The sequence below is a fragment of the Sciurus carolinensis genome, chromosome 4 (assembly GCF_902686445.1).
Source record: "Sciurus carolinensis chromosome 4, mSciCar1.2, whole genome shotgun sequence".
NCBI lineage: Eukaryota > Metazoa > Chordata > Mammalia > Rodentia > Sciuridae > Sciurus > Sciurus carolinensis.
The window spans coordinates 15093189-15118207 of NC_062216.1; the positions used below are offsets into that span (position 1 = coordinate 15093189).

The following is a 25019-nucleotide window of genomic DNA, read 5'->3' on the forward strand; positions in this document are numbered from 1 at the left end:
GTTACCTGCAAACCCAACCCTGCTCACCCCAACCCAACCACTACTAGTGTTTGGGCGTGTTTCCCCAGGGATCTGTCCTGTCCGGGTTGAACTGTGTGTTTCCTGTTTGGTTTCTTTCTCTTAACGCCGTGTCGCCCTCTCTTCTATGTTGCTACCTAACCTTCATTTTAAACGGCTACTTACATTCCACCCAGTGGCTGTGTCATGATTTATATAATCACCCCTCATTTAAAAAGAAAAAAATTAGGTTTGTTCATTGTTTGGAGAATTTGGTTACTTTCACTTTTTCTTGGGATTAAAAAAGAAAAGGAAAGAAAATGTTAGGAACTCCTACATTTTACTGTACTGTTGTTTTCTTTTAATATATTTAATACCTTTCATTGAAAAGATCTCCTTTAATCCCTTATCACTATTTTGGGATAGATATGATTTATTTCCATTTTATAGAAGCAGAAACAGGCAGGTTCAGGTGAAGGAAGTCACCCAAGGTCACATAGCAATTTTAGTGGCAGAACTGGGATTTGAACCAAGTTTTCTGACTCAGGTCACCTCATTTATATTATAGTCTTCCTGGAGTTTAAAGATGAACTTGCCCTCTTCTCTGTCCTCTCCTAAAATATACACTTCATAGCTGATCATGTTCCAAGTCGCACTGAATGACACATTCCTACCTATAGTTCGCCTTCTCCAGCCCTGTCCTGATATCACCCCAGAACACAAAAGGGTCCTTCCTGGGAAAGATGTTGCTCTGAACTTTGTCCACTGGGGTGGGGAAGGCTCAGTCACTGGGCCTCTCTTCTCCCCAAGAACTTGTCTCCTCTGCACTTCGTTCCTCTCCCATACACCTCAAGGTCCTATGTGGTCCAACTCTTTGCAAACAGTAGGCAGACCTGTGTCCATTTGTTCTAGGACTAGGCCTGGGATAGAGCCAGTTCAGATGGAGACTGACCCTGAGACTTGACCTGGGGTACTCTGCACTGTGCCCCCACAGAGGCCCTGAGACCTCTGTTTGGTCGAGGTCAGGAGCTCATTGTCCACCTTCTGTCCGCAGTCTTTCTCTCTCTGGCCCACACACCACAGATGCACCCATCGCAGAGCTGGAAGTGAACTTGGGGTGTGCACGTCTCATGCCTGCTTCCTCTTTTTCCTTCTAAAATTCTCAGTCCTTTTATTTTGAAATAATTTTAGATTTGCAGTCATTTCACAAAGAGCACAGAAAGCTCCCAACCATCCTTCACCCAGCTTCCCCTAACGGGAACATCTTACATAAACACGTGTCTTTATCAAAACTAAGACATTAATATTGATGTGACCCATCAGCAGAGCAACAGACTTCACTGGAATTTCACCAGTTTTGCCACTAATATGACTTTTCTATTCCAGGATCCAACAATGCCTTCATTTGACAGCTGGCCTCAGGGTGGATGTGGCTCCCTCAAGGTCATGAGGAGAGCTAGTGCAAAGCCCACTCTGCTCCAGACCTCTCCCCCTCCTGTAGCTGGACCACTTTCTCACCCTCACTGTTCTGTCTAGAAACAGAGTTTGCTGCTCTGTAATCTCTAGTGTCACAGACACCCTTGTCCCACGCTGCCTGCCCAAATCAGTCCCATGTCCCCGAGGAGGCCACCTACCCCAGGCCTGTTTGCTCACGGGCTCATACCCTATGTGCATGCACATGCCCCTTCCGGCTGGCTCAGACCACTCCTGCCTACTGCACAGCACAGCTTCCTACCTCTGCAGAGTTCTTCCCCTCTGAGAATGGAGGACACACAGCAAACCGTCTCAGCTGCTTTCCCTCCCTCCCTTGCTCTTCCCCTCTGTCCCAGGTAAACAGCTGGGCTATTCTTTTCTTCCCAAAGCCTTGAGGAGCACCACCTCTTTGTTGTCTCCTTTAGCACACCTGGAAGGACAGGGTACACACCCTGTGTGTCCTTAACAGTTTATGAGGGGCCAGGCATGGTGGCACAAGCCTATAATCCCAGCAGCTTGGCTTTGGAGGTTGAGGCAGGAGGATTGTGAGTTCAAAGCCAACCTCAGCACCTTAGGAGGCCCTAAGAACTCAGCAAGACCTTGACTCTAAATAAAATATAAAAAAGGGCCGGGGATGTGCCTCAGTGGTTAAGTGCCCCTGGGTTCAACAACAACAAACAATAACAACAACAAAAGTTTACAAGGGGTTTTTTATTATTATTTTTTTTTTTGCTTGACCGCAGGTGTGACTTGTGACAGGGCTGATGAGGCCCACTGGATAGGGAAGGAGTGCTTTCCCTATGATAGTGAGGGAGTGGAGGTGTGGTTTGTGGCTGTCTTTGCTCTTCCAGGCAGTTTGGCCGTCTGGTGTTTATCTAGGATGCTCTGAAGCTCACAGAGCCCTGCCCAGACATGACCTCACTCTCTCAAATCATCCCTGGGAGGCAGAAAGGAGTCTGTGACCAATGCTGCCCCCACTTCACAGATGGGAAAGTTGAGGGATATAAATACACACAGCAAATGTGTTGACAAGCTATCTGTAGCTCTGGGGTCCTGGCTCTGCCCTATAAGTTCAGCTGTTTGTGGTGTAAGAGGTCTCAGATGGGACTAGGAGCAGCAGTGGTCAGCAAGTGCCTCCAAAAATCGTGGACCCATGAGGCATACCCTGTGGCCCAACACAGCACCCTGCCTCTGGGGACTCTGCAGTCAGCATCAGTGTGTGAGAAGGACCCAAGCAGGCCAGGTGTTCCTGAGAGTGAAGACCAGCTCTACCGCAGCCATCTAGGCACATTTCACCAGGGCAGATCTTTGTATGGCCACAGGTGATATGGCTGTGAGAGCTCAGTCTGGAGCGTTGGTGGATTGCCTGGGGAAGGTGCCCAGTGCTGGCAGGCCCATAACTCCTCTCCAGATGTCCTGGCTTCCCAACAACCCTGTGGACCAAGGGTTATTATGACCCTACTCTAAAGATGCAGAAACTGAGGTTCAACCTACCCAGGGGCACACAGCAAGCCAGCCAGCAGCCCAGAGTTATATCAGCACCAAGTCACTGTCCCCCCAAAAGGGAGGTGTACCAAGCCAGCAGGAGAGAGGAGGGAAGGGGAGGCCTGGATGGGGTGAGGAGCCCAGGCTTGGCCTGTTTGCAGATTCCTTCCAGCTGGCCCTGCCTTCCTGTCCCGAGAGGAGGTTAAAGGAAGCTCTGAGGAGGAAAGGTCAGGCTGGGAGAGAAGCAGGAGCTGGCCAAAACAACCCACACCCGCTCTCCATGCGCCAGGCCCTGCATGCTGGGTGGGAGGGCATCACCCGTATACCTCCGAGGGTTCAGTCTGCAGCAGAGGCAGGGCGGCCTCGAAATTGCATGGGAAATACCGTGAGCAGGGGTATTTAATGAAGGCTGAGCCCTGGATTCCAGGCTCTCTCTCAGCCCCAAATCCCTTCCTCCCATCCCCAACCCTGCCCCACTTTGACCATCCCAGTCCTGTCCTCTCCCTCCTCTGAGCCTCCGTCTGTCACATCCTCTGCCCAAACCAATGATTTAGCGCTTAGCCTATAACCGTCAGTTGACTTTTTACGAAATGTCTATGTCCATCTCTCCAACTAGATCAGAATCTCCTAGGCATTGGTCTGTGTCCACCCGGCCACGTGACCTTTAGTACAATTTAACGAAGTAAGAAGAAAGTTATTTGGAAGATGATTATCTCGGGCAGTGCCCTAATTTGTTTATGATGAAAGTTGGACAGTGGGTCCAAGTGGCGGGCCCGGATCTCCGTAACGTCATCGGGTTTGTGACGCCACCGACACCGGCCGCCGGGGCGCTCAGCACCCTGAGGGCAGGGTGACGTCACCGTCGGAACCCGCACTGACAGGTGCGAGCTGGAGGAATTAGAGGGGTTGGCGGCGGGAGATCGCCGGGCAGAGAGTGGAACGACAAGCGGGCAGGAGCGCGGCGAGGGACCCCGCAGCCCAGCCAGGAGCCCCGCCCCTGACGGGCTGCCCCGCCCCTTCGGTGACCGACTTGGGCCGGCCAATCGGTGCAGGCCGCGGAAACACGCAGCCTATCAGCGGGCGGGGCTCGCCGGGCGCTTCCGCGTTCGCGCCGGCCGGAGGCTGCAGGGGAGGGGACTTGGGCAAAGGAGCCCACGCTCGCCCACGTCCAGCCCAGCGGGCTCTGGAGTCTGCGGGTCTCGGCCGCCGCAGCCTGCCAGGGGACTCGATGGCATCGGAAGATCTGGCGCGGGCGCTGGCGGCCGTGCTGGGGGGCCGGGGGCTGCACGTACAGAATTGTGACTCGGGGCCGGTAGGCGAGCCGCCCGCGCCCGTGCGGCTGCGGAAGAACGTCTGCTACGTGGTGCTGGCCGTGTTCCTCAACGAGCAGGTGAGCGTCCGCCCGCCGGCCCTCCTCTGGGCCTCGGGAGCGCGCAGCCAGCCCAGGTGGGGACCAGGAGCCAACGCCGGCCGCAGCCACCACTGCCTTGTGCGTGGCGCTTCCCAGTTTTCCAAGCACTCTCACACTAGCATCTGAGCCCTCCGATTTTCCCGATAGACAGAGGAGGACACTGAGGCCCGGGAGCTGTTGGTCTCACTCAGTAGGCCTCAGCGCCTTGAGGAGAGGGCCATGGTATCCTCCTCCCTTCCCAGGACTCTAGCACCGGTGACATGGAGCAGGACCCTCTATCGGCTGGTTAGGACTGCCAAGAAATGGAATGGGGAGCTTACACTCAGGCCTCTGGCACCCCTAGAGCTCTTTTTGGGCTGATGTCTGTACTAGTCAATGTAATGATAGCTACAGGGGTCCAGGGCCGTAGGGAGGGGTGGGTCATAGGGGGCGAGAGGAGGGTGGCTACAAGTTTCAAAGCTTGTGACCAGAGTAGGGCCTGGCCACGAGCAGTTTGTAAATCCCAGGGGGAGGTGAGAGCTACACTGTGATATATATAGACACCAATCAGTACGGGACAGTGGCTGCCCTCATCTGCAGCCCCTGAAGCAGCTTCCAGGACTCTTAGCCCCTTGCTGAAATGGAAGTCTTTCTGAATCACAGAGGGTTGAATTATTACAGAGCAGAGATGTCTGTGGCCCCTAGCCACACAAAGGCCAGTCTCCTGGAAAGCTCAGCATTCTGAAGGGGTCCACCATTGAGGGAGTCTTGGGCAGATCCACTCCTGGGTGGGGAAGTTTGTTTGAGGGCCACTCTTCTGGAGCCCCAGACTGCCAGCCAGGTTGGGGGTGAAGATTCTCTCTGCCCCCTCAGGATGAGGTGCTACTGATCCAGGAGGCCAAGAGGGAGTGCCGGGGCTCATGGTACCTTCCTGCGGGGAGAATGGAGCCTGGGGAGACCATCGTGGAGGCACTGCAGCGGGAGGTGAAGGAGGAGGCTGGCCTGCACTGTGAGCCTGTGACGCTGCTCTTGGTGGAGGAGCGGGGCCCCTCCTGGATCCGCTTCGTGTTCCTTGCTCGCCCCACAGGTACAGCCCATTTGGTGGCACGTGAGCAGGGGCCAAACGGCCACCTTTCCCCTGGCTTGTCCTCTGGTGAGATGAGCCCCTCCACAGCCAGCCCTGTTCTGACTCGTACAAGATTGGCATTGGTGGTTGCAGCCCGAGGGCTCATGGCCTCCCTGATCAGGGCTGGAGTTCTTGGGCGTTCCTTAACCTGCCAGTCCCCACACTCCTTTTAATACCTTCCCTCTTCCTGTCCCCCAAATCTCCCCTAGGCGGAATTCTCAAGACTTCCAAGGAGGCAGATGCTGAGTCTCTGCAGGCTGGCTGGTACCCACGGATCTCCCTGCCCACTCCACTGCGGGCCCATGACATCCTGCACCTGGTAGAGCTGGCTGCCCGGTACCGCCAGCAAGCCAGGCATCCTCTCATTCTACCCCAAGAGCTTCCTTGCAGCCTGGTCTGCCAGCGGCTGGTGACCACCTTTACTAATGTACAGACAGTGTGGGTGTTGGTGGGCACAGTGGGGATGCCTCATTTGCCCGTCACTGCCTGTGGCTTTACCCCCATGGAGCAGAGGGGTGGCATCAAGGTGGCTGTCCTGCGGCTGCTACAGGAGTGTCTGACCCTGCACAATTTGGCAGTGGAGACCAAGGGGCTGCTCGGACTGCAGCACCTGGGCAAAGAACAAACAGATGGCATCTGCCTGAATGTGCTGGTGACAGTGGCTTTTCGGAACCCAGGGATCCAAGATGAGCCCCCAAAGGTTCTGGGTGAGAACTATTTTTGGTGGAAGGTGATGGAGGGAGACCTACAAACCCAGCTCCTACAGAGGCTCCAGGAATCTTCTGTTGTCCCATTAAACAGATAGAGAGGTGCCAGCCGTGGGCAGGAGCTGGGCAGTAGGGCGTCTCTACCAGACTTTGCCTCCCTCCCTCTGAGGCAGGCAGGAGGCTGGCAGTCTGACTGCACAGAGCCTAGGGGCCATTTTCCTGATTCCCAGGGGAACTTTGGGGAACTCTGTGGAACAGGTTGCACCAAAAGGGACAGTGCCTTTTAACCAAGCAAGAAGTCTAGAGCGCAAGCACCGAGTTGCCTTGAGGGTACACACATGCTTTTCCCTAAGCGGATGAGGAGCTCTCGGATCTCCAGATGGCATCTCCTCACATTTCTATGCCCACCTTGGTAAAGGCCTGCATGCTGATTCTTCCGAGCACTTCCGACTTGGAGGAGGGTGTAGGGAGGCCTTTGAAGGAGGGCCCCTTGCTGAGTAAATAGCTGTTGCTCACCTTGCCTTTCCTTGCCTAAATGTCTCTGCGGGTGAAGTGAGGGAGACTGTTGTTCCCGAGAACTGCTGCTCCCCTGTCCCACCCACAGCCACTCAGCCCCCCCACCCCAGTGCACCAACAGAGTGGCGGGGGCTGGTACCTCCTGCTGTTCACGGTAACCACTCAGCCCACCGGGGCTCAGGCTTTTCTGTCCTGCTGGGCAGGATGTGACTGGGAGGAACTCCTCCAGGAGTTGAGCAGTGGGGACTTCGGGAAGGTGCAGGTGGGACTGGAGCCAGAAATGCCCCCCCTGCCTCTGCCTGAGCTTCCCAGGCTCTGCGCCCTACCCGCTCCCTCTCGCCTCTGCCTGCTTACATTTTCAGCCTGAGCTGTGTTAAACCCTTTCTTCAATTCCTCTCAGATTCCTGCCAAATCATGGCAGGATATATATATTTTTTTTTTTCTTTTTTTTTTTTTCTTTCCAAATAAATGAATTTTAGGGGAAAACCAAAGGTAAAAATAAAATATATCATGCACTAATCACCATATCTAAGGAACAGATTTCTGATCCTGGCAGGGGAACACTTGAATGGGCTTTCCTTTGGGTGACAACACACTGACTGGAAGGGCTAGGGGAACTCTGGCCCTTCCCAGTCTCTGCCTTCTCTCTTAGCCACCATCTTGTCTTTCTGGCCTCTGGAGAGCGGTTGAAATCCTCGGCCCACATCTTCTGAATGATGAACCGAACACTTTTTGGTTCACGGAGTGTCTGAGAGGCATCCCCCTCTCCGTCAGAAGGGCAGTGATATCCCTTCCACTATTTAGCCTGGTCATTTCAACACTGGGAGCACATGAGAGTCACCTAGAGAACTTCCATACCCTTCTGCCCCACCCCCGAACTGACTGAACTGCTGGGGCAGGCGGGCTGGGCACTGGCATTTTAAAAAGGAGCCAGGCATGGTGGCACATGTCTATAATCCCAGCAACTGGGGAGGTTGAGGCAGGAGGATGGCAAGTTCAAGGCCAGCCTCAGCAACCTGTCTCAGAATTTTAAAAAAGGGCTGGGGATGTTGCTGGGGCAGGGGGTGGGGTTTAAAAAAGAAAAAGCCAGCTTAGGTGATTCTTATATGCACCTGGTTGAGAGCCACAGGAGGGCCCTTCTTTAAGTTCTCTGCCCCCCTGACCCTGGAATGCTCTTAGTGACCTCTCAGAGGAGCCCCCTCCCCTCTCAATACATCTAAGGACGAAGGTGTTAAATATCAGGCCCACCCTTCACGAATGACAGTTACACAGCACGCAGCGAACCCAGGAAAAGGAGACCTGCATGCAGACACTCCCACACGACCTGTCCCCTCCTGGTTGCTCCCAGGCTGGCAGGCTGTTGTAGGTGAGCTAAGTAGAAATAGTGTCATGTTGCTCAGCCAAGAGAGTCTGGTTCCTGGCAGGTGTGGAGGAATATTGGATTTGCACTACCAGAGCCTGTCTCTATTTACCACCCACCTATGCTCCAGTGCTGGAAAAGGAATTGAACTTGGCTTCCTAGGGGTGGAAGATGGGCCCAAATTAGCAGTGAAGCTCTGGGTAGGGGATGAGAAGGCAGAAGAACGGAGCCACCGTGTCCACGCAGTCACACTGTTTATTGCTGTGCTATCTGGGGAAGACACCGTGCAAATGCCAAAGTGCATTGATTTGAGGCCTGTGATTCTCGGACCCTCGAACGTCTTAAGAATCTGAGTCCAGACCCAATCCAGCCACCACCTGCTCTCCTGTGCCACCCAACGCCTTGTGCACACATGCACACGTGCATGGCATTCTTCCGAGAAGCAGCAGAGTCCTCCCCCGCTGGGAGGAATGCGGGAGAGGTAGAGGTCATTGAGTTCCCTTCTCTTTCATGTCACCTCTTGGCAACCTATGCCAGGCTTCTAGAAGCGGCATGGGCAGGAAAAGGAAGCGAAAGGGGCTCTGGCTTGCTCCTCCTTGCCCAGGAGCCAAGCCAGCCACTGCAGTCCCGCTGTGAGGTAATGCCTGGCTACGCCCATGTTCCTGCAGGTCGAGACAGATTTGGGCCGGGTGGAGTGGCAGCCCAGCGGTGGAGTGCACACGGGGAGAACAACACCAGGCTGCCTGTGCCTCGGCCCCTCCCCATAGGGCCTCGGGGGGCTGGAGGCAGGGGCAGCCTGCCTGTCTCTGCCCTGAGCTCCTGTGTGCCTCAGAGAGCACTAAGCTAGGGCAGACTTTGGAGGGCAAGGATGGCCTCCCCTGGTCACTGACCTCTCTGCCCAGGTGTTGTGGACCTGCTGAGACGGGTTCGGAAGGCGCCAGAGAGGAAGCAGCTGGAGCTGTGGACTGGCACCTGGCTCCCCAGCTCCAAGGCGCCCACCTGCCCTGGCTGCCACGGCTTTGGGGTTCTCATTAGTGGCTGCCCCCGCCTGGGTGCGGAGCATGCTTTGGGCATGTGCCATGAGGCAGTTGGGAATTTTGCAACAGTCTCCAGGAGGGGAGGGCAGGGCAGGAAGAGGGGCATCCCCCACCGTTCCCTTCTCTGCGGCTCAAGCCAAGAAGGCAGGGAAAAACTGTCAAATTTCAGCAGCTCCTGTGGTGCCTCAAGACAGGGCTTCTGGTCCCCATCTCTCTGGCTTGGGCTCCTGGCCAGCCTTAGAGCCAGGAGCTCAGTCCCTGTTGCCCCTGGAGTTGTCTGTCACAGGTCATGGCCCTGGCCACACATGGCCAGTACTGAGGAGAGAGTCACAACACAGGGGTCCAGGCGCTCACTGGCCATTACTCAGATTCTCCGAGAAGGCCGAGGACACCGTACTGCCTGGGAAGCCATCTCTTTTGCTCCAGGGCAACTCAGAAGCCCACTCCCTGAAACCCAGGGCTGTGTGATCAACAGGTCAAGGCCTCCCGGAATTGGCCTGGGAGTTGAGGCCCCCAACCTGGAGGACAGCAGCGGCAGCAGGGCCAGGCAGGAGGCAGCTTTTGAGCAGAGCTGTGGACGGGAGTCTCCCCACCCGCCGGTCATGCTCCTGGCTCAGACTTGCCCTGCCGGGGGTGGGGAGAGGTTCAGCTGAGGACCATGTGGGGGAAACTTCACGAAAGCAATGGCGGCCAGCTCCTTGCAGAACTCTTCAAGTACAACCACACCCTGAAGGAGGGTCTGGTGCTCCAGCCTGAGGGGAGACAGCACAGGGGACATGCTGGGTGGTGGAGGCTTGTTCCCAGCATGACAGCCTGATGTCAAGGCTTGACACCGTGGCCAGACACTCCCCCGACCTTCCCACCCGAGCCACCCAGTACCCTTGGTGACTTACTGCTCCCCGGGGACCTGGCCCATCAGTTGCTTGCGTACCAGGAGCAGTTTGCCTGGGAACTGGGGTACCCTCTGAATTCTTTGCATCAAGTCTCCAATCACCTGGAATGGGAACCGGGAGGACTGAGATGGGGACCAGCCATGTTTCTGCAGGCTCCCCTGGTTCTGCTGTGCCATGGGGCTGGGGCGGAGGACCTGTGCTCTCCCGGGCACTGGCGAGGGTTCCAGCCCCCAGCCCCCTGGCCAGTTCCCTTCCTGCCCGTTCCCCAGCATTCTTACCCTAACAAGCACAGAGAACAGGCTGCGGCAGCCAGGGGCCAGGTTGATGTAAGGATCCAGGAGGTACTCGTGGATATGGGGGTGGGGGAAGAGGGCGAGCCGGGACAGGACTGAGGTCACTTGCAGGTTCAGGCTGTACGGCTGGAGGGAACGAGATGGACAATACTGGGAGGACTGGCAGGGGGTGGTGAGCATTTTTGCACTCCCCCAGCAAGGCACCTGGCTGGTGTGAACGTGTGCGGGGGTGGGAGACTCACGTGATGTGTGTGTCATGGATTCCCTGGGGCTGAGGGCCAAAGCATGTTAGGGCATGTGAAGCAGAAGTGAGATGGGGCTTCCCGCCTGGGAAAGGCGAGGGGCCATGGAGATGAAGACCCAGAGAAGGGGTCCAGCCTTGTGGCTAGCGCCTGCTCTCCTGAAGGACTCAGAGCCCCAGCCTGGAGTTCTTCTGGGGCCCAGTCCTACTGGCTACCTGGTCTAAAATCCGGGCCATTCGGTCAAACAGCACTTGGAGGAAGTGACCCTCAAAGAAAGGCCGTTCGGGCTCATGGAGGTCCAAGGGTGTAGGACCCAGGGGCCAGCCCCATGGGGCGACGCGGGAGCTGCACTCCTGGAACTGAAGCAGAAAGCGGGAGAGTTGGGGAACAGTGGGGGAAGCAGGCCCAGAAGGGCCCAGCAGAGGGATCGCCTGCAGGAGGGATGGGCCTGGGGCCCCCTGGGCAGGAAATCAAAGGCATTTTTCAACCTAATGCCTTGGAAGGGCAAGAGGGGACTGCAGAGGTGCCACTCACCAGGCCATAGGCATCGTGGACATATGTGTCATAGCCGGTCTCCTCCAGGAAAGCTGAGGTCTTGGCCTCCTCAGGGACCAGGCAGAGGAAACTGAGAGAGAGCCCAGGTGTGGAGGTGCTTCCCTGGGCTCCCCGCTCACTGGACCCCCAAAACAGAACATGAGTCAAGGGGCTCGACTGCCTAACCTGCTTCCCACCTGTTGACAATCTCGGTGACTGCGGTCTTGCCGTGGGCACTTGTGGGAGGAGCTGCAGCCCGGGGCTGTGCGGGGGGCGCAAAGCTGCAGTCGAGGAAGCCGTCGTCGGGGAAGTAGGGGTCTTCTTCCAGGTCTCTGCGGCCAGAGCGGACGCACACGCCAATGAACGGACGGGCGGTGGGTGCTCATGGGTGCGCTGAGGGCTGGGCCGGGTCCTGGGCAGCCCCGGGCCTCCCAGTTGTACTTACAGGGTGTCCTCATAACTCTCGGGCTCCGGTGAGCCGCGGGCCACGTACAGACGGCCCTCGAGGTTGCACAAGACCAGGTCACGGATGACCTGCTCGTGGGGCTTCTGAAGCAGCTCCTCAAACAGCCTCAGTGTGGCGATGCTGATCTGGAGCAAGAGGGGGCGGCAGGGTGCCCCCCACCTCAGTGCCTGGGAACTGCCGGCCCAGATAAAAGAGTCCTCTAAGGGAGAGGTCACTGCCCTTGGCCAGGGGTTAAGGTGGCAGGTGTTGGGGTGCGAGGTTGAGCGGAGGGTGGCCCAGGAAGCAGGAAGTGGTTATGCTACCTTTCGTGTGAGTGGTGCTAGCAGTCGAGCCCAGGGCCTCACACACGTTAGGCAGGAGATCCACCACTGAGCTACATCCCCGGCTCTGTTACTTATTTGATGCACTATCTGAGGCAAGGTCGTTGCCTCAGTTTCCCCATCTAAAAAATGGGACTATCAGCCTCCCCTATATCACAGAGGGCTTGAACCTCCAACAAGCCAAATAAATAGGAAAACTATGATACCACACAACACCACAGAAAATTACTGGGTAACAAAAACAGCTCAGCTGCCAATCACCTTGTCATTGCTTTGAGGGGCTCAAAGCCTCAGAGGCAGAATCTCCTGGGCAAGCTAATGAAGATGGGAAGAAGTGCTCAGGAGACCCCCTCGGCAGGGTGGGGGTGAGCAGAGTCAGGCGTCCCTCCGGTCTTACCTCGTCCGAGAGGTGGTCGCAGTGTCTGATGAGGTGTGAACACAGGGTGCGGGGGCTGTCCTCGACAACTGCGGGGTGCCGTTCGGTGCCCAGGAGGAAGGCCACAGCCTGCTGCAGCAGCGCAGGGGAGCGCAGCTGGCGCAGCATGGCCGTCAGCAGGGCGGTGGAGGTCAGGATGCTCTGCTCTGACCTACAGGGAGAGGGACCGTAGCCAGGCGCGCGGTCCGCGCTGGGTGGAGAGAGCACAGGCGCAGAACACTCTGCTGCTCTCCTTCTCTGGCTAACATGTCCCTACTGAGGTCATGAAGCTCAGAGTGATGTGCTGCCAGGGGCAGGTGTGTCACACATGAACCAGTGAAGCACACAGACGCAACTCTAGCCAAGGCGGTCCCTGGGCTCAAAGGGACAGGAAGGGGCTTGGTGTGGAGGGTATGGGCCAAGGCCCAAGAAACAGGGCAGACACTTACACATGCAGGAGCTGGGGCTGCAGAGTCTCCACAAATAGCTTCTCAGCCACCGCCTTTGCCAAGGTATCCGCAACCACCTGAGTACCAAAGAGTGTGTCTCCGCCACGTTCATACCCATCACAATCTCCCTGGGAATCACTGTCTTCACAGTGCCTGCATGCCAGACAGAGGGGCCTGGCTAACAGGGACCCTGCCAGCTCCTGGCCCCGGGCAACAAGCCTCTGCTCCACTTGTCCTTGAGTTGGGATGGTAAGGGATGCCATGAGAGCGCCCCGGCTGTGCCTGCCCCTGCTCACCGCATGTGCCTCTGTGATAAGGTGGTCGCAGTAATCAAACCAGCCCAGGAAGGCAGCCAGGGCCTCCTTGCCAGGGAAGGATGCCTCATCGGATGGTGCACTGGGTAACCTAGGGGAGAGGGATGTGGGAAGTCTGGAGGGAGAGAGGGAAGCTTCCAGATCTTCCCCAGGGACATCTGGAAGCCAGCCCTCTCCTCCTCCTCTGAGCCTCTATTACTGGGGCCAGGTCTCCTGCAGGCCTGTGATCAGAGACTGCAGAAGTGAAGCTTTCAGAAGGGTGACAAGGCCCCTGGGGATTCTCTGTAGCCTCAAGAAGGTGGTCAGCAGGGGTCCCCAGCCTATGTGGAAAACCAGAGCAATGAGCTGCGGGCCTTTCGTGGCCAAGGACCTACCTCCAGCTGATGCCCTCTAAAGCCGCGATGTCTGCGGGGTCAAGGAAGGCAGGCAGGGACCGGTACAGCTGGCAAAGGTGCTCTGTGAGGGCCACGCAGCAGGGGCTGCTCTGTGCCAGGGAGGTGGCGGCTGCTGAGGAGGCCACGCTTACCAGGAGCAGCAGGTTCTCCTGGGCCTTCAGGGCCACTCGACTCTTCTGAGGGGACGGGGATATGCATCAGGGACAGGCACCGGAAGCCCCAAGTCACCTCCCAGCAACTCACCCACCCTTCCCTGTCTCCGCCCTCATCGCTGAGGCTAGCACCTTGCTCTTGCACAGTCCAAGCAGGGAGGTGATCAGGGTACTCTCCCCAGTCCCACTATCTGGCCCCTCAGTCTCTGCAGGCAGGTGGCTGTTCAAGGCCTGGGCCCCACAGTGCTCCCCATCCAGCTGGGAACCCTTGTCAGGAGCACCACTGTGGAAACTGTCCTTGTCCGGGTGGCAGGTGGAGTCTTTGGGCAGGGTGGTAGACTCTCTGGATGCCGCCTTCCTGCCGATAATCTTTTTACCCTGCAAAGAAGGGGACATGCCTTGGTCGCAGTGGAGACCATTCGGCTGGGACCTCCCTTAAGAGTACAGGGACAGGGCCTCAGCCTGGAGCCTCAGGGAAGCTGCCTGTGGCCTCTCTGCTTGTTCGAAGGGATGAGGGGGCTTGCCCCTGAGGTTCCAGGTCCTCCCCTTCCCGTTCTCTGCAGAAATACTTGCTTCGAGGATGTACATGAGCAGCTCTGGATCCTGCTGGATCTTGGAGCAGAGGACGCTGGTGAACTGCACCTCCTCCTTCTCTGTGAGGGATCCAGGGACTGTCCCACCAAGTCGGAGAAGTTTCTGGAAGGGTGACGGGGCAGAAAGACATGGGAGTAGGGTGGTGGGGCAGGAGGGCCTCCTTCCCAGACACCCCTTGGCTTCCTGGCCCCTCACCTGCACAGGCCTGTGGACGCTGAGGTAATGCAGCAGGGGGTGCTGCACCTGGGCCAGGACTTTGCTGAAGAACTGGAACACCTGCTGCCGCATGCCTGGGGGGTACTGGGGTCAGGAGCAGAGCGCCCTGTCAGAGACGAGGTCGCGGCTACCTGTCCAGAACGCTCTTCCCCAGAAACCCCAGGGCTCAACTCCTCCTGGTCACAGCTCGGAGGCTCCTCACAAGCTCCCCTCCCTGTCAACTGGCCGTCCCTGCACTCCCAACCCCCTTTCCTGCCTTAGTTTTCTCTACAACTGAGTCATCATCAAACATACGATAGATGGCCCTCCACATCCACAGGATAGACCCACCAACCTCAGATCAAAACGATGAAAAAGAAAAATCCCACACTGCATCTGTACCAAATATGCACAGACATTTCACTTGTTATTATTCCCTAATTAATGTAGGAAAACAACTATTTTCATACTCTTATTTTGATTTTGGTAGCAGGGATTGAACCCAGGGGAACTTTACCACCAGGATACACCCCAACCCTTTTTATTTAATTTTGAGGCAGGGTCTTGCTAAGTAACTTCAAACCTTGCTAGTTGCTAATGCTTACCTTGAACTTGCAATTCCCCTGCCTCAGCCTCTTGAGTCAATAGGATTGCAGGTATGTGCCACTGTGCCCAGCGAGCACTTGCGTTTGTATTAGGCATTACAAGTAATCTAGGCATGACTTTTTTTTCCCCAGTACTGGGGACTGAACTGAGGGTGCTCTACCACTGAGCTACAGCCCTGGCCCTTTCTCTCTCTCTTTTTTTTTTTTTTTTTTTTGAGGCAGGGTCTTGCTGAAAGTTGTCCTGGCTGGTCTCGAACTTGTGATCCTCTTGTCTTAGCCTCCTGAGCCACTGGGATTACAAATATGTACCAATCACACCTGGTTAGTCAGGATTTAAAGGTTCAGGAGGATGTGTATAGATTATATGCAAACATGGTCCTCCCTCGGTATCCATGGTGGATTGGATCCAGGACCCCATTTTAAAATAAGGGACATGAGCATCTACGGATTTTGGTATTTAAGGGGAGATATAGTGGGATCCTGGAACCAATCCCCCATGAATAACAAGGGCCAACTATACACAATTATCCTGTCCCTCATCCATGAGGATTCCCGTCTCTTTTCATCACTGCGGTGTCCCTGGTGTCTAGAACACAGCCTGGCACATAGCAGGTATTCAGTGTATCTTTGCTAAATGAGCATAAAAAGAACAGGAGTCTCTGGGAGGAGGTAAGATGCCCCAAGAGAGACACCACAGCACCCTTTCCATTTGGCTCATCCACCCTTAGTGTGGGTATGTGGGAGGACAGGGTAGAAAAGGAACCTGGGGCTGGCTGGGGTGGAAGGTTCTGGAGGCTCCCTGGGCGTGCCCACCTCAGCCTTGCCCAGTGTGCACAGGGTCTCCAGGATCCTGTGCTGCAGCAGGTACTCCAGGCAGGGGCCTGCCTCGCCAGCTGCTGCCTGCTGCCGCTCCTCATACACCAGGATGTCCAGCATCTGCCTCAACCGCCAGGGAATATCTGTTTTCTTGACCGGGGTGTTTTCATCTAACGGAGATTCAGAAAGCAAGGGTGAGTGGGATGAAAATGGATATTTTCAGAGTCCAGAAGGGGTAGGTCGCATCTGGGAGATGAGGTAAGGGGTTGAGGACAACCAGGAAATGGAAGTTTACAGTTCCTATATTTTCAAGTCTTTTTGGATGAGGCCCAGGATATGGCCTTTATCAGAGGGTCATTTTCCTACAAGCCCCAGGACAGGGACACATCATGGGCCCACAGGAAGACATTTTAGGAGCTGCCTGCCTGTCTGCTCTGGGCTTGAGTGAGCAGCTGAGAACTCAGGGGTCTATCACATATCAGGCTATTTCTAGAAGCTTCCTGAGTGACAACCCCCTGGAGCCTGTTTATGCCCCTTCTCTGCTCACAAAGGGCAGTACCGTTTTCTACAAAACAGGGCACAATCTGCACACCACCCGACCTGCTCTGCCATCATGGCAGGGCTTCAGGAGCCAGCCGCACAGGGCGCTGGGTGTTTAGAGAAAGCTCTGGGACTGGCCTTGGAGCACCCCCTAGCTTTCCTTTAAGGCATAGGCTCTTCAGCAAGGCAGCCTGCCTCCTCCTCTCAGGAGCCTCCTCGGGTCTAGGAACCATTTTGGAAATTAAAGAATTGGATGCAGGTAAAGCCCCAGGTGGGTCTGAGCCAGTTCTCGATCTCATCCCACTCTCCCGTGGTCTGGGGATCTCTGTTAGACTGCTGTAGTCTAAAGAGGTGGCTCCCAACTGGATGTGGGGTGGGGTCAAGGTCTGAAGACATTTATGGTTGTGCTGATGGCAGGCAGGTGATGGAGACCAGAATTGCTGCTCAACAGACAAAACTTCCCAGGACATTCCCCCTAAAAGCACAATCCAGTCCAATGTGGACTGTGCTAAGACTAAGAAACCTGGTCTAAAAGAATCCTCAGAGGGTCCTAAGAGTGCCCAAAGGCCACTTTGTAATTTCTTGGGCTGGTTCAGGCTAGAAAGAAAGCTTTCGAAACGGTGTAGCCTAGAATCACACAGTCTGAACACTGGGAAGTGGAAAGCTAAGGATGCAGGATCTGGTTGCCTAGCAACCATTCTGCATCCACCAATACAGGAATGTTGACTACAAAGCAACCAATCAGCTTCTGCCCCTCGTGAGTGATCTCAGGGGCCAAATGACCCAAGGCTGTGGCCCTCTAAGGTAGGTGTCAGCTTAGAGAGAAGGACCCAGGCTTATGCCAGACCTTGGTTTTTGTTCTCCTCCTGTCTCTATAGAGAACTGTCTCCATAAGGGAAATGTCCTAAGGTTGGCTCAGGGAAAGGGGGAATGTGTTCCATTTCTTTTCACCAGTAACCCCAGGCACAAGCACGCAGTGAATAAAGGCCTGGAGGATCTACCGAGCAGAAAGCTGAGGCAAGTGAAGCCACCTTCGCCTTGAAGTCAGGCCAAGAGATCCCCAGCCTCCCTATCCCGACTCATCCTTCCTACGGGTCCTCTCCTAAAAGGTCAGGGTGCAGGCTGCAACCAAGCCACAAAGACCAGGTAGCCAGGGTTCTCTATCTTCCTCTTGTTCCCTGTCTCCACTGGCTTGGCTCCAGCTCTGGGCAGTGGACGTCACCTACACTGTGACCCTCTGACCGAGTCTGCCCCCTGGCTTCCTCCAGGAGTCCCCAGGCTGGGGAGAAGCAGGCCCCACCTGTGCTCTCGATGTAGTAGTGTGTGATGCCCTTCCAGTGCTCCACGAAGGCCTGCAGCAGGTCGATGCTGGGCTCCCGCTGCAGAGAGAGCAGAGCGCTAATGACCATGAGCCCGCCGTGGCCGGTGCTACCAGGAACAAACGCCCACGCTCCTGTGAAGCGTCCAGTCAGGTGGTCACGAGGCCCTGGAGGAACCACTCCACTCTCAGCCTTTCCGAGAGTAACATCTCTCCAGGCCACACAAGCACGGTCTCCAGCTCCTGCCAAGGACCTCAGCACCACTCCCCAGCCACCCCTTCCTCCCACGTGTCCCTATCCCGCAGACCCTGTCCCGGAGAGCTAAGCACGCTGATGGGGAAACAGCATTTCAACACAACCTGCTCGTGCCAGAAGACAGGGACAGGCAGGAACCAAGACCCGTGGAAAGACAGAAGTGGGAATCATTGCAAAGACGAAGTTTCAGGTCCCTTCAATCTATGAAGATCCATGTTCAAGGCCATGACAGACTCTACTCAGCTGGACAGGGAACATCAGCATAGAAGAGCCCTACTATGGGTTACCTCTTTCATCCAAGGCTTCGGGCTGCACCCCTTAACTCCCTAGTCAACTCTACTCCTGGCCCCCTCGGCCACTCCTTCTAAGAGAGCTGGGCCACTGTTGTGTGCAAGTCACTAAGCTCCCCTCTTCTGTGACAGTTCTCTCATCTCCATGTTCTCAGACCCAGTGATGAACACCTTCCCTAGAAACTTCTCCAAAAAGGGCCACTCCTCTTCCGTTGCAGAGTGAACGTGTGCAGGAGAAAAGCACATCATCAAACAGTCCCTACCCAGGTGCTCATTTTCACCTCTAGGCCTCTCTCAGGGCACACTGCTCTGGGGTCCCTGAGTTCCTCTACACTTGCCTAGGTCCTGAGAGTCCCCCCTGAGGTCCAGCAAAACGCTGGCAGCTCCAGAAAGCCCTGTCCTGGACTCCTGCCTGCACACATCTCTCTAGTCTTGCGCTTCTCCGCCCCACAGAGCTGGCCACGCACCCGTCAGGTCACCGCACAGTATCTTGTGAGTGCCTAGCAGGTGCACAGTGCTGAGCTGGATGCTGCGACCAGAATGACGAAGCCTCAGTCCTTAAGAAACGGAAAAATCACAATGAATAACTAACCTACAAGGGAGAAGTATGAGGCCTCAGAGGAGTGGCGAGGGGACTCTCACAAAAGATGGGGTCACTTTTACCAGCCAGAACAGGGAAGGCGATACTGAGGCCACCCCTGAACTCAAGCTTGAACTGGATCAGATTTCAACCGAGAAGAAAGACATTCCTTCAGAAGGGAACTCTGAGGTGTATCTGGGGAAGGACAGGGTTGATGAGTTTGTGGGGCCTCCTCGGCCAAACCAAGAAGTCCGGGGACTATTTTGCAGGCAGCAGGGAACAGGTCAATGCCACCTTCTAAGCAGTGTTTCTGGAAGATTCATCTGACAGCCTCGTATAGGAGAGCAGGCGATGGCAGGAAGATCGCTTAGAAGCCCGGGTGTCCAGGGGAGAAAGGGGGACACCGGAAGGACCGCTTGAGGCACTCCCCACCCTGGCCCCAGGCAATCTTGTCTTCTTTCAGTTGGCTATGGGACCACGGCCCTTCCTGAAGTGTCGCCTCCCACAGACTTCCAAACACTCCATGATGAGCTACTGCGTCTTACTAACGTCTATGTGACGTTGCTGGGCTGTGTAGTCAGTCACCTCTGCTGAACTGAGAGCCCTCCTAGGGCCAGGGCTCTGTGTTTTACACCAGCCTGCCCCAGAGGGCTCTGCGCACGGTGAACACTCCACATTTACCACCTATTCCTATAAACCTCTGAGAACGCTCTTTCCACAGTCCCTCGCCTTGGAATGCCCCTGAGCCCTGAAGAGCACAATTGTTTCTGTGATGGGGTCTCACCTCCATCAAATATCATTTAGTCTCCAAAAATACTTAAGCTGGCTTTCAGCCAAAAAGAACACTCAGGTAAGAGCAGAAAGCCCAGGAGAGGGCAGGTCAGCCAGCACAAACTGTTGAGAGAAGGCAGGGTCACAGTCCACCTGAATATTACTAGCCACTACAATGCCAGACCAAAGAAATTATACCAAACTGTTTCTTTTTAGAGATATTAGTTTTAGAAAGAATCCAAATGATTCTTATTCTGGCTGGTCTTACTCTGGCTTCCAGGGTCACAGTGACTTGGTGACTCAGCCTAGGGAAAGACTTAGATCCCAGAGGGGTGGAGTGGAAGAGAGAGATTCCCATGTCAGCAGATCACACAGGGCCACACTTCCAGGACCTACATGTTGCATACAGTGGTAGTGGTGGGGAGATTACCTGCCTAAAAATATCTCCACTGCTCCCAATATCTCCAGTGCCATGCCTGAACTCCCTGCATGTTAAGGAACAGGTGGGCATGTCCATCCCTCCTCCTTGTTAGATGGACCTTTTCCCACTGTTGGCATTAGCTTATCAGATCACTTTCTAAGATGACAGCTGTTGAGACTGGGGACAGATAAGAAAGAAAGGAAAGGCCATTTGGAACCTCTCCTCCAGTGGTGCTCAGACCTAAGGTCTGGTGCAGAGAGGGGCTGGGAGGCATAGAAGAGGGGTGTGTGTGTGTGTAAGGTTCTTACTTCCCTAACATGTCCGCCAAGGTGGAACCACAACCACCTCTGACGGGGGAAGGGATGACATGGGGAGGGGTGGAACCCAAGGATGTTTCTCCTGGGACAATGTGATACACTGAACTCATCAATTAGGAGAACAAGAATTAACTTCGCAGCGTCTTAGCAAGGCTGCTTTCAAGAGAGGGCTTTCCTCCCACCCTATCTAAACTGCACTTTATCTTGCAGATAAAGTGAAGTGAACCCTCCTGGGCTGTCCCGGACCTGCCCTGTCCCAAAAGAAAATGGCAAAAACACATACTGACAGAATGTGAAAAATCAGTACATTCTTTCACACCAGGCCACCCCGGAGCCACCAGGCCCCTTCCCAGATCAGGGTCAATTCGGCTCAATGCGTGCTGTAGACCGCGTTTCTCCCACAGGCGGCTATTTGGGCACGGTTTCTTTCCTGTCTTGGGGACGGTTTCTTTCCCGTCTTGGGGACGTGGTCACCCAAGGCCTGTACTTCCCACGGCTTGACCGCCATCGGGGTCTTGGGAGTTGTGCGGGGCTCAGAGGAGGGGAAGGGGCGACTGTTTTTCAAACCCAGGTGAGGGAGGGAGCGAGAGGACCGCAGCTGACAGGAGCGAGGGCAGGGGCTTTGGGGGAACCGGGAGGAAACTGTGGGTGGCAGGGAGCGCTGAGTTGGGGAGCCGGGGAGCGGTGGGGCGCGCGCAGCACGAGAGGAAGCGGTCCGGGCGCAGGATCAGGAAAGTGGGGCGGTCTGGAGAGGATCCGGGAATCCTGCGCGCCTGCGGAAGAAGCCACGGGGCGCGCGGTGCCGAGGCGGCGACCCGCGACGGGAGGCCCAGGAGCCGGCCGGGCCCGGGGAGGGGTCCCGCCCGAGGGGACGCGCGCCCGCCCGCCACCCGCCGCCCCGGCCCGCGCCCGCCCCCCGGCCCGCGGCTCACCGCCCCCACGGCCTCCTGCAGCAGCGCCCCGAGCCGGCTCAGCATGATGGCGGCCCGGCCGGCTCCGGGCGGCGGCGGCGGCGGCGGCGGCGCGCTGGCGGAGGAGGCGCCGGGCGGCGGAGGCGGGGCCGGGCCCTGCGCCCCGCCCCGGGCGGCGGGCTGGGGACGCGCGGCCGGCGGGCCCGGGTCGCTGGGACCGCCGCGTGGGGGGCGCCCGGGGCCCGCGAGCCAGGCGCCAGCCGGAGCCACGCAGCGCGCAGCCGGGCCGGGCCACCGGGCGTCCTGGGGAGCCGGTGACCGCCAGCGACCCCGCCTTGGAGAAAGGCCCTTACGGTGAACCGGATTTCCCTTCGACGAGGAGCTAGAGCTCCTGAATTGAGGGTGTGCGCCCAACGCTTTGCGCCCCAGCCTTGCACACAGTGGCCCCGCCACCTGTGGCTGTGGCGCGCCGGAGACGTGCGGGTCCTGCCCGATGCGCAAGGCCAAGGCCACCCAGACTCGGAAAGTATGGCAGGAAGAGAAAGAATGTTAAATAGTTCCCTAATCATGTTTTATGTTGATTGCACGTTGGGAAGGTAATGTGTTAGGAATACTGGGTTAAATAATTACACTTGTCGCTTTGTATCCACCCCGCTCCCGGGTACTGGAGATTGAACCAGGGGCACTCTACCACTGATCTACATTCCCAGCCCTTTTTATTTTATTTTTCTTTATTTTTTAATACTAGGGATTGAACCTAAAGGTGCTCTACCACTGAACTACATGCCCAAGCATTTTTTATTTTTTGAAACAAGGGTGTCCCTAAGTTACCAAGTCTGGCCTTGAACTTTTGATCCTCCTGCCTCATCCTCCCAAGTAGCTGGGATTACAGGCATAGCAAGTGTTTAAAACTATTTGTGGCTCCATTTTGTTTCTACTACTCTAGAGGTCCCAGGGAGGAAGCCACAACTTGTACCCTTCCAAGCCACACTAAGGAAAACAAAAACAAAACAGATGGTGGGTCTCCAGAGTGGAAAACAGCCTTGGGAAATTGCATCCAGGAATTACATAGGCAGGCCTGGCCAGGTGGCACACATCTGTAATCCCAGTGATTTTGGAGGCTGAGGTAAGAGGATCACAAGTTCCAGGCCTGCCTGGGTAACTTATTGAGACCCTGTCTCAAAATAAAAAATAGGGCTGGGGATGTAGCTCAGTGGTAGAGCACCCGTGGGTTCAATCACTAGTGGGGCTGGGGTAGAATTACACAGACAGGGCCCTCAACAATTAGCAGGGCTTCCTGGGTCTTTGGAGTAGACATTCTAGTTCCAGATAGAGATTCTTCTCAAGAACAGGGCTGTTGTCTGTTTAAAACGTAATTCTGTCAATCACTGGTATCATATGAAGAGAGGAGAAGGTATCAGGAGTCCCACTGTGCAGGTGGCACTATCCAGCGACTCACCAGCCTGAGGCAGGAGGATCCCAACTTCCAGGCCAGACTCAGAAACTTAGCCAGGCCCTCAGCAACTTAGTGAGACCCTGTCTCAAAAAAATAATAAGGGCTGGGGAGATAGCTCAGCTGGTAGAGTGCTTGCCTTGCAAAGCACAAGGCCCTGAGTTCGATTCCCCAGTACCGCAAAAAAAAAAAATAATAATAATAAGGGCTGGGATGTAGTTCAGTGGCAAGCAACTCTGGGTTCAATCCCCAGTACCCCACCACCATACACGCAAGAAGTTCACTAGAGTTGGGCATGGTGGCACACACCTGTAATGCCAGTGACACAGGAGGCTGGGACAGAGGATTAAAAGTTCAGCCTGGGAAACTCAGCAAGATCCTGTCTCAAAATTTAAAATTATATTTAAAAAAAAGGGTGGGGATGTTGCTCAGTGGCAAAGTGCTCCTGGGTTCAATCCCCAGTACCAAAAAAAAAAAAAAAAAAAAAAAAAAAAAAAATCACACTGGAGAGGAAAAAGTAGCTTCTCCCAGAATTGTAGAGCCTAGAGCTTTACAGTCTTGGCTCTTTTTTTTTCCCCTGCAGTCCCTGGCCAGCCTTTGGGGCTCCATTCCTCAGGGAGATAGAGGCCCAGGAGACCAAGGCCTGCCCCAGGTAACAGTGTGTGTGAAATGGAAGCTGCAGTACAACTGAGTCACCACAGGGCAGACCAGGGTCTGGCAGCTGCTTGGGAAAAATAGATATTTTCAGAGTTTAGCTGCGGATAGGCTCCCGCATGAGGACTCCTATGGGAAATGTGGACTGTTAGGCCACGATGTGTCAGAATGAGGGAAGAAAGGGCTGTTTTATGCGTGGGGAGGCACTTAGGGAAAAACCCCAGGAAGTTGAGACCGGAGTTCCAGTCCAGTCGCTGCCCGTTCGTGGGTCCACTTCCTCACAGATGAAGGATGCTGGCCGGATGGAATCGGCTGTTCTCCCTTTCTTGTGGTTCCAGGAACTCCAGGGAATAACGCAAGTGCACAGGGAGCCCATAACCTTTCATTTGACTTTAAGAAGTGCTACTTTAAAAACTCCAGTGAATGACAAAGGTGTTAGAGACCACTTAGCTCTGCAGCCAGGTTAGCTCATTTGGGGCGGGGGGCAACCTCTCCTATCAACTTGAATGGAGAGTCCAGGCCCCTGCAGGGTCATCTGCTTTAAATGAGAAGCACCAAGTCCAGATGCAAGGAGAGGGCCAGGGTGGCTGCCTCTCCATGGGAAGAGTTGAAGGAATCCACTCACACGGTTTTAAATCACAATTCTGTGGCTGCTTATCTGGGTGAATCAGGATTCCCTCAATACTGTGCCACCAAGCACAATAATAAATTAGATGCCGCATTTGACAGAAGTGCAACTGTCATAGAGAATCCTTGACTTGACATTTTTCATCAGATAGCTTCTTTGTTCTCAGTTAATTTCATAATTAACTATAAAATTCAACTTATGCTAATTACTTATAGTAAGATCTTTGCTTATATATATTTTGTTTTAGTTATAGGTGGACACAGTACCTTTATTTTATTTTTATGTGGTGCTGAGGTTTGAACCCAGGGCCTTACTCATGCTAGGTGAGCACTCGACCACCAGCTGTGTAAGATCTTTAAAAAAAAAAAAAAAAGCTTTGCTATTAAAAAGTTTTGGAAACCACTGGACTAATCTCCCGGTTTTACATCCGTGTGACTGCTGGGTATGGAGAAGGCATAGACTCTCCCTAAGGCTTTGCTTTAGGGACCAAGCCCCACACTGAGCAGCTCTAAATTACCAGGCCCTTAAAAGCCTTTGGGATGGGGCTGGGATATAGCTCAGTTGGTAGAGTGCTTGCTTCACAAGTACATAGGCCCTGGGTTCAATCCCTAGCACCACCACCAAAAAAAAAAAACCCTTTGGGATGTAGTGTCAGATCTGGCTGGCAGCAAACATTCCCCCCATTAACTCTGACTACACACTGTCTCTGGCAACCTTGGGTGTGCAGTGACCTTGACATTTTCCCCAATAACCTGGGAGCTCTATGTGGACAGGGGCTGTGCTGGCCTGGTCACTGCTGTGTCCCTAATGCCCAGCCTGGGGCAGGCCTCTGCACATTTGGTGGATGCTGGTGGCAGGCACGCACACGTGGAGCCTGCTTCTCTGTCCCTGCACCCCTTGCCTGCCCTGTGCAGATGCTCAGTTGAAAATAATTGTTCAGATTTGAGTGATTCTTATCTACTTTGCTTTTGCTTTAGCCAAAGGGTCTAGAGACTCCTCAGGGGCCTTGGATCAAGCCCCAGCTCCCGTCTTGGGTGTGTGACTTGCGACATCTCTCCAACCGTCTTTCCCCACACTGATGTCCCAGTCAGGCAAGGCTGGTCCTG

At 55.2% G+C, this 25019-nt stretch overlaps 2 protein-coding genes across 4 annotated transcripts; one reads left to right on the forward strand and one right to left on the reverse strand.

Moving 5' to 3' along the window:
- The first annotated feature begins 4046 nt into the window (after nt 1–4046).
- On the forward strand, nt 4047–7109 carry Nudt18 (nudix hydrolase 18). The gene is made up of 3 exons (XM_047550200.1): nt 4047–4345; nt 5219–5432; nt 5681–7109. The coding sequence occupies exons 1-3, from the start codon at nt 4184–4186 to the stop codon at nt 6274–6276; spliced, it is 972 nt and encodes a 323-aa protein (XP_047406156.1). The 5' UTR covers nt 4047–4183; the 3' UTR covers nt 6277–7109.
- A 1188-nt stretch (nt 7110–8297) lies between these two features.
- Fhip2b (FHF complex subunit HOOK interacting protein 2B) lies at nt 8298–21344 on the reverse strand. Of its 3 annotated transcripts, none has more exons than XM_047551391.1 (17): nt 21200–21344; nt 17615–17693; nt 15772–15944; nt 14354–14458; nt 14138–14260; nt 13697–13942; nt 13392–13585; nt 13000–13108; nt 12704–12780; nt 12237–12426; nt 11499–11644; nt 11251–11385; nt 11054–11144; nt 10735–10878; nt 10263–10403; nt 9985–10085; nt 8298–9843 (listed from the first exon to the last, which is right to left on the reverse strand). In XM_047551391.1, exons 1-17 carry the CDS (start codon nt 21242–21244, stop codon nt 9705–9707), a joined length of 2238 nt encoding a protein of 745 aa, XP_047407347.1. In that variant the 5' UTR covers nt 21245–21344; the 3' UTR covers nt 8298–9704. The 3 variants fall into 3 exon arrangements, with proteins under 3 accessions (XP_047407347.1, XP_047407346.1, XP_047407349.1); XM_047551390.1 differs by having other exon boundaries at nt 13392–13588; nt 21200–21343; XM_047551393.1 differs by lacking the exons at nt 8298–9843; nt 9985–10085 and having other exon boundaries at nt 10264–10403; nt 11240–11385; nt 13392–13588.
- Between the last annotated feature and the right edge of the window lie 3675 nt (nt 21345–25019).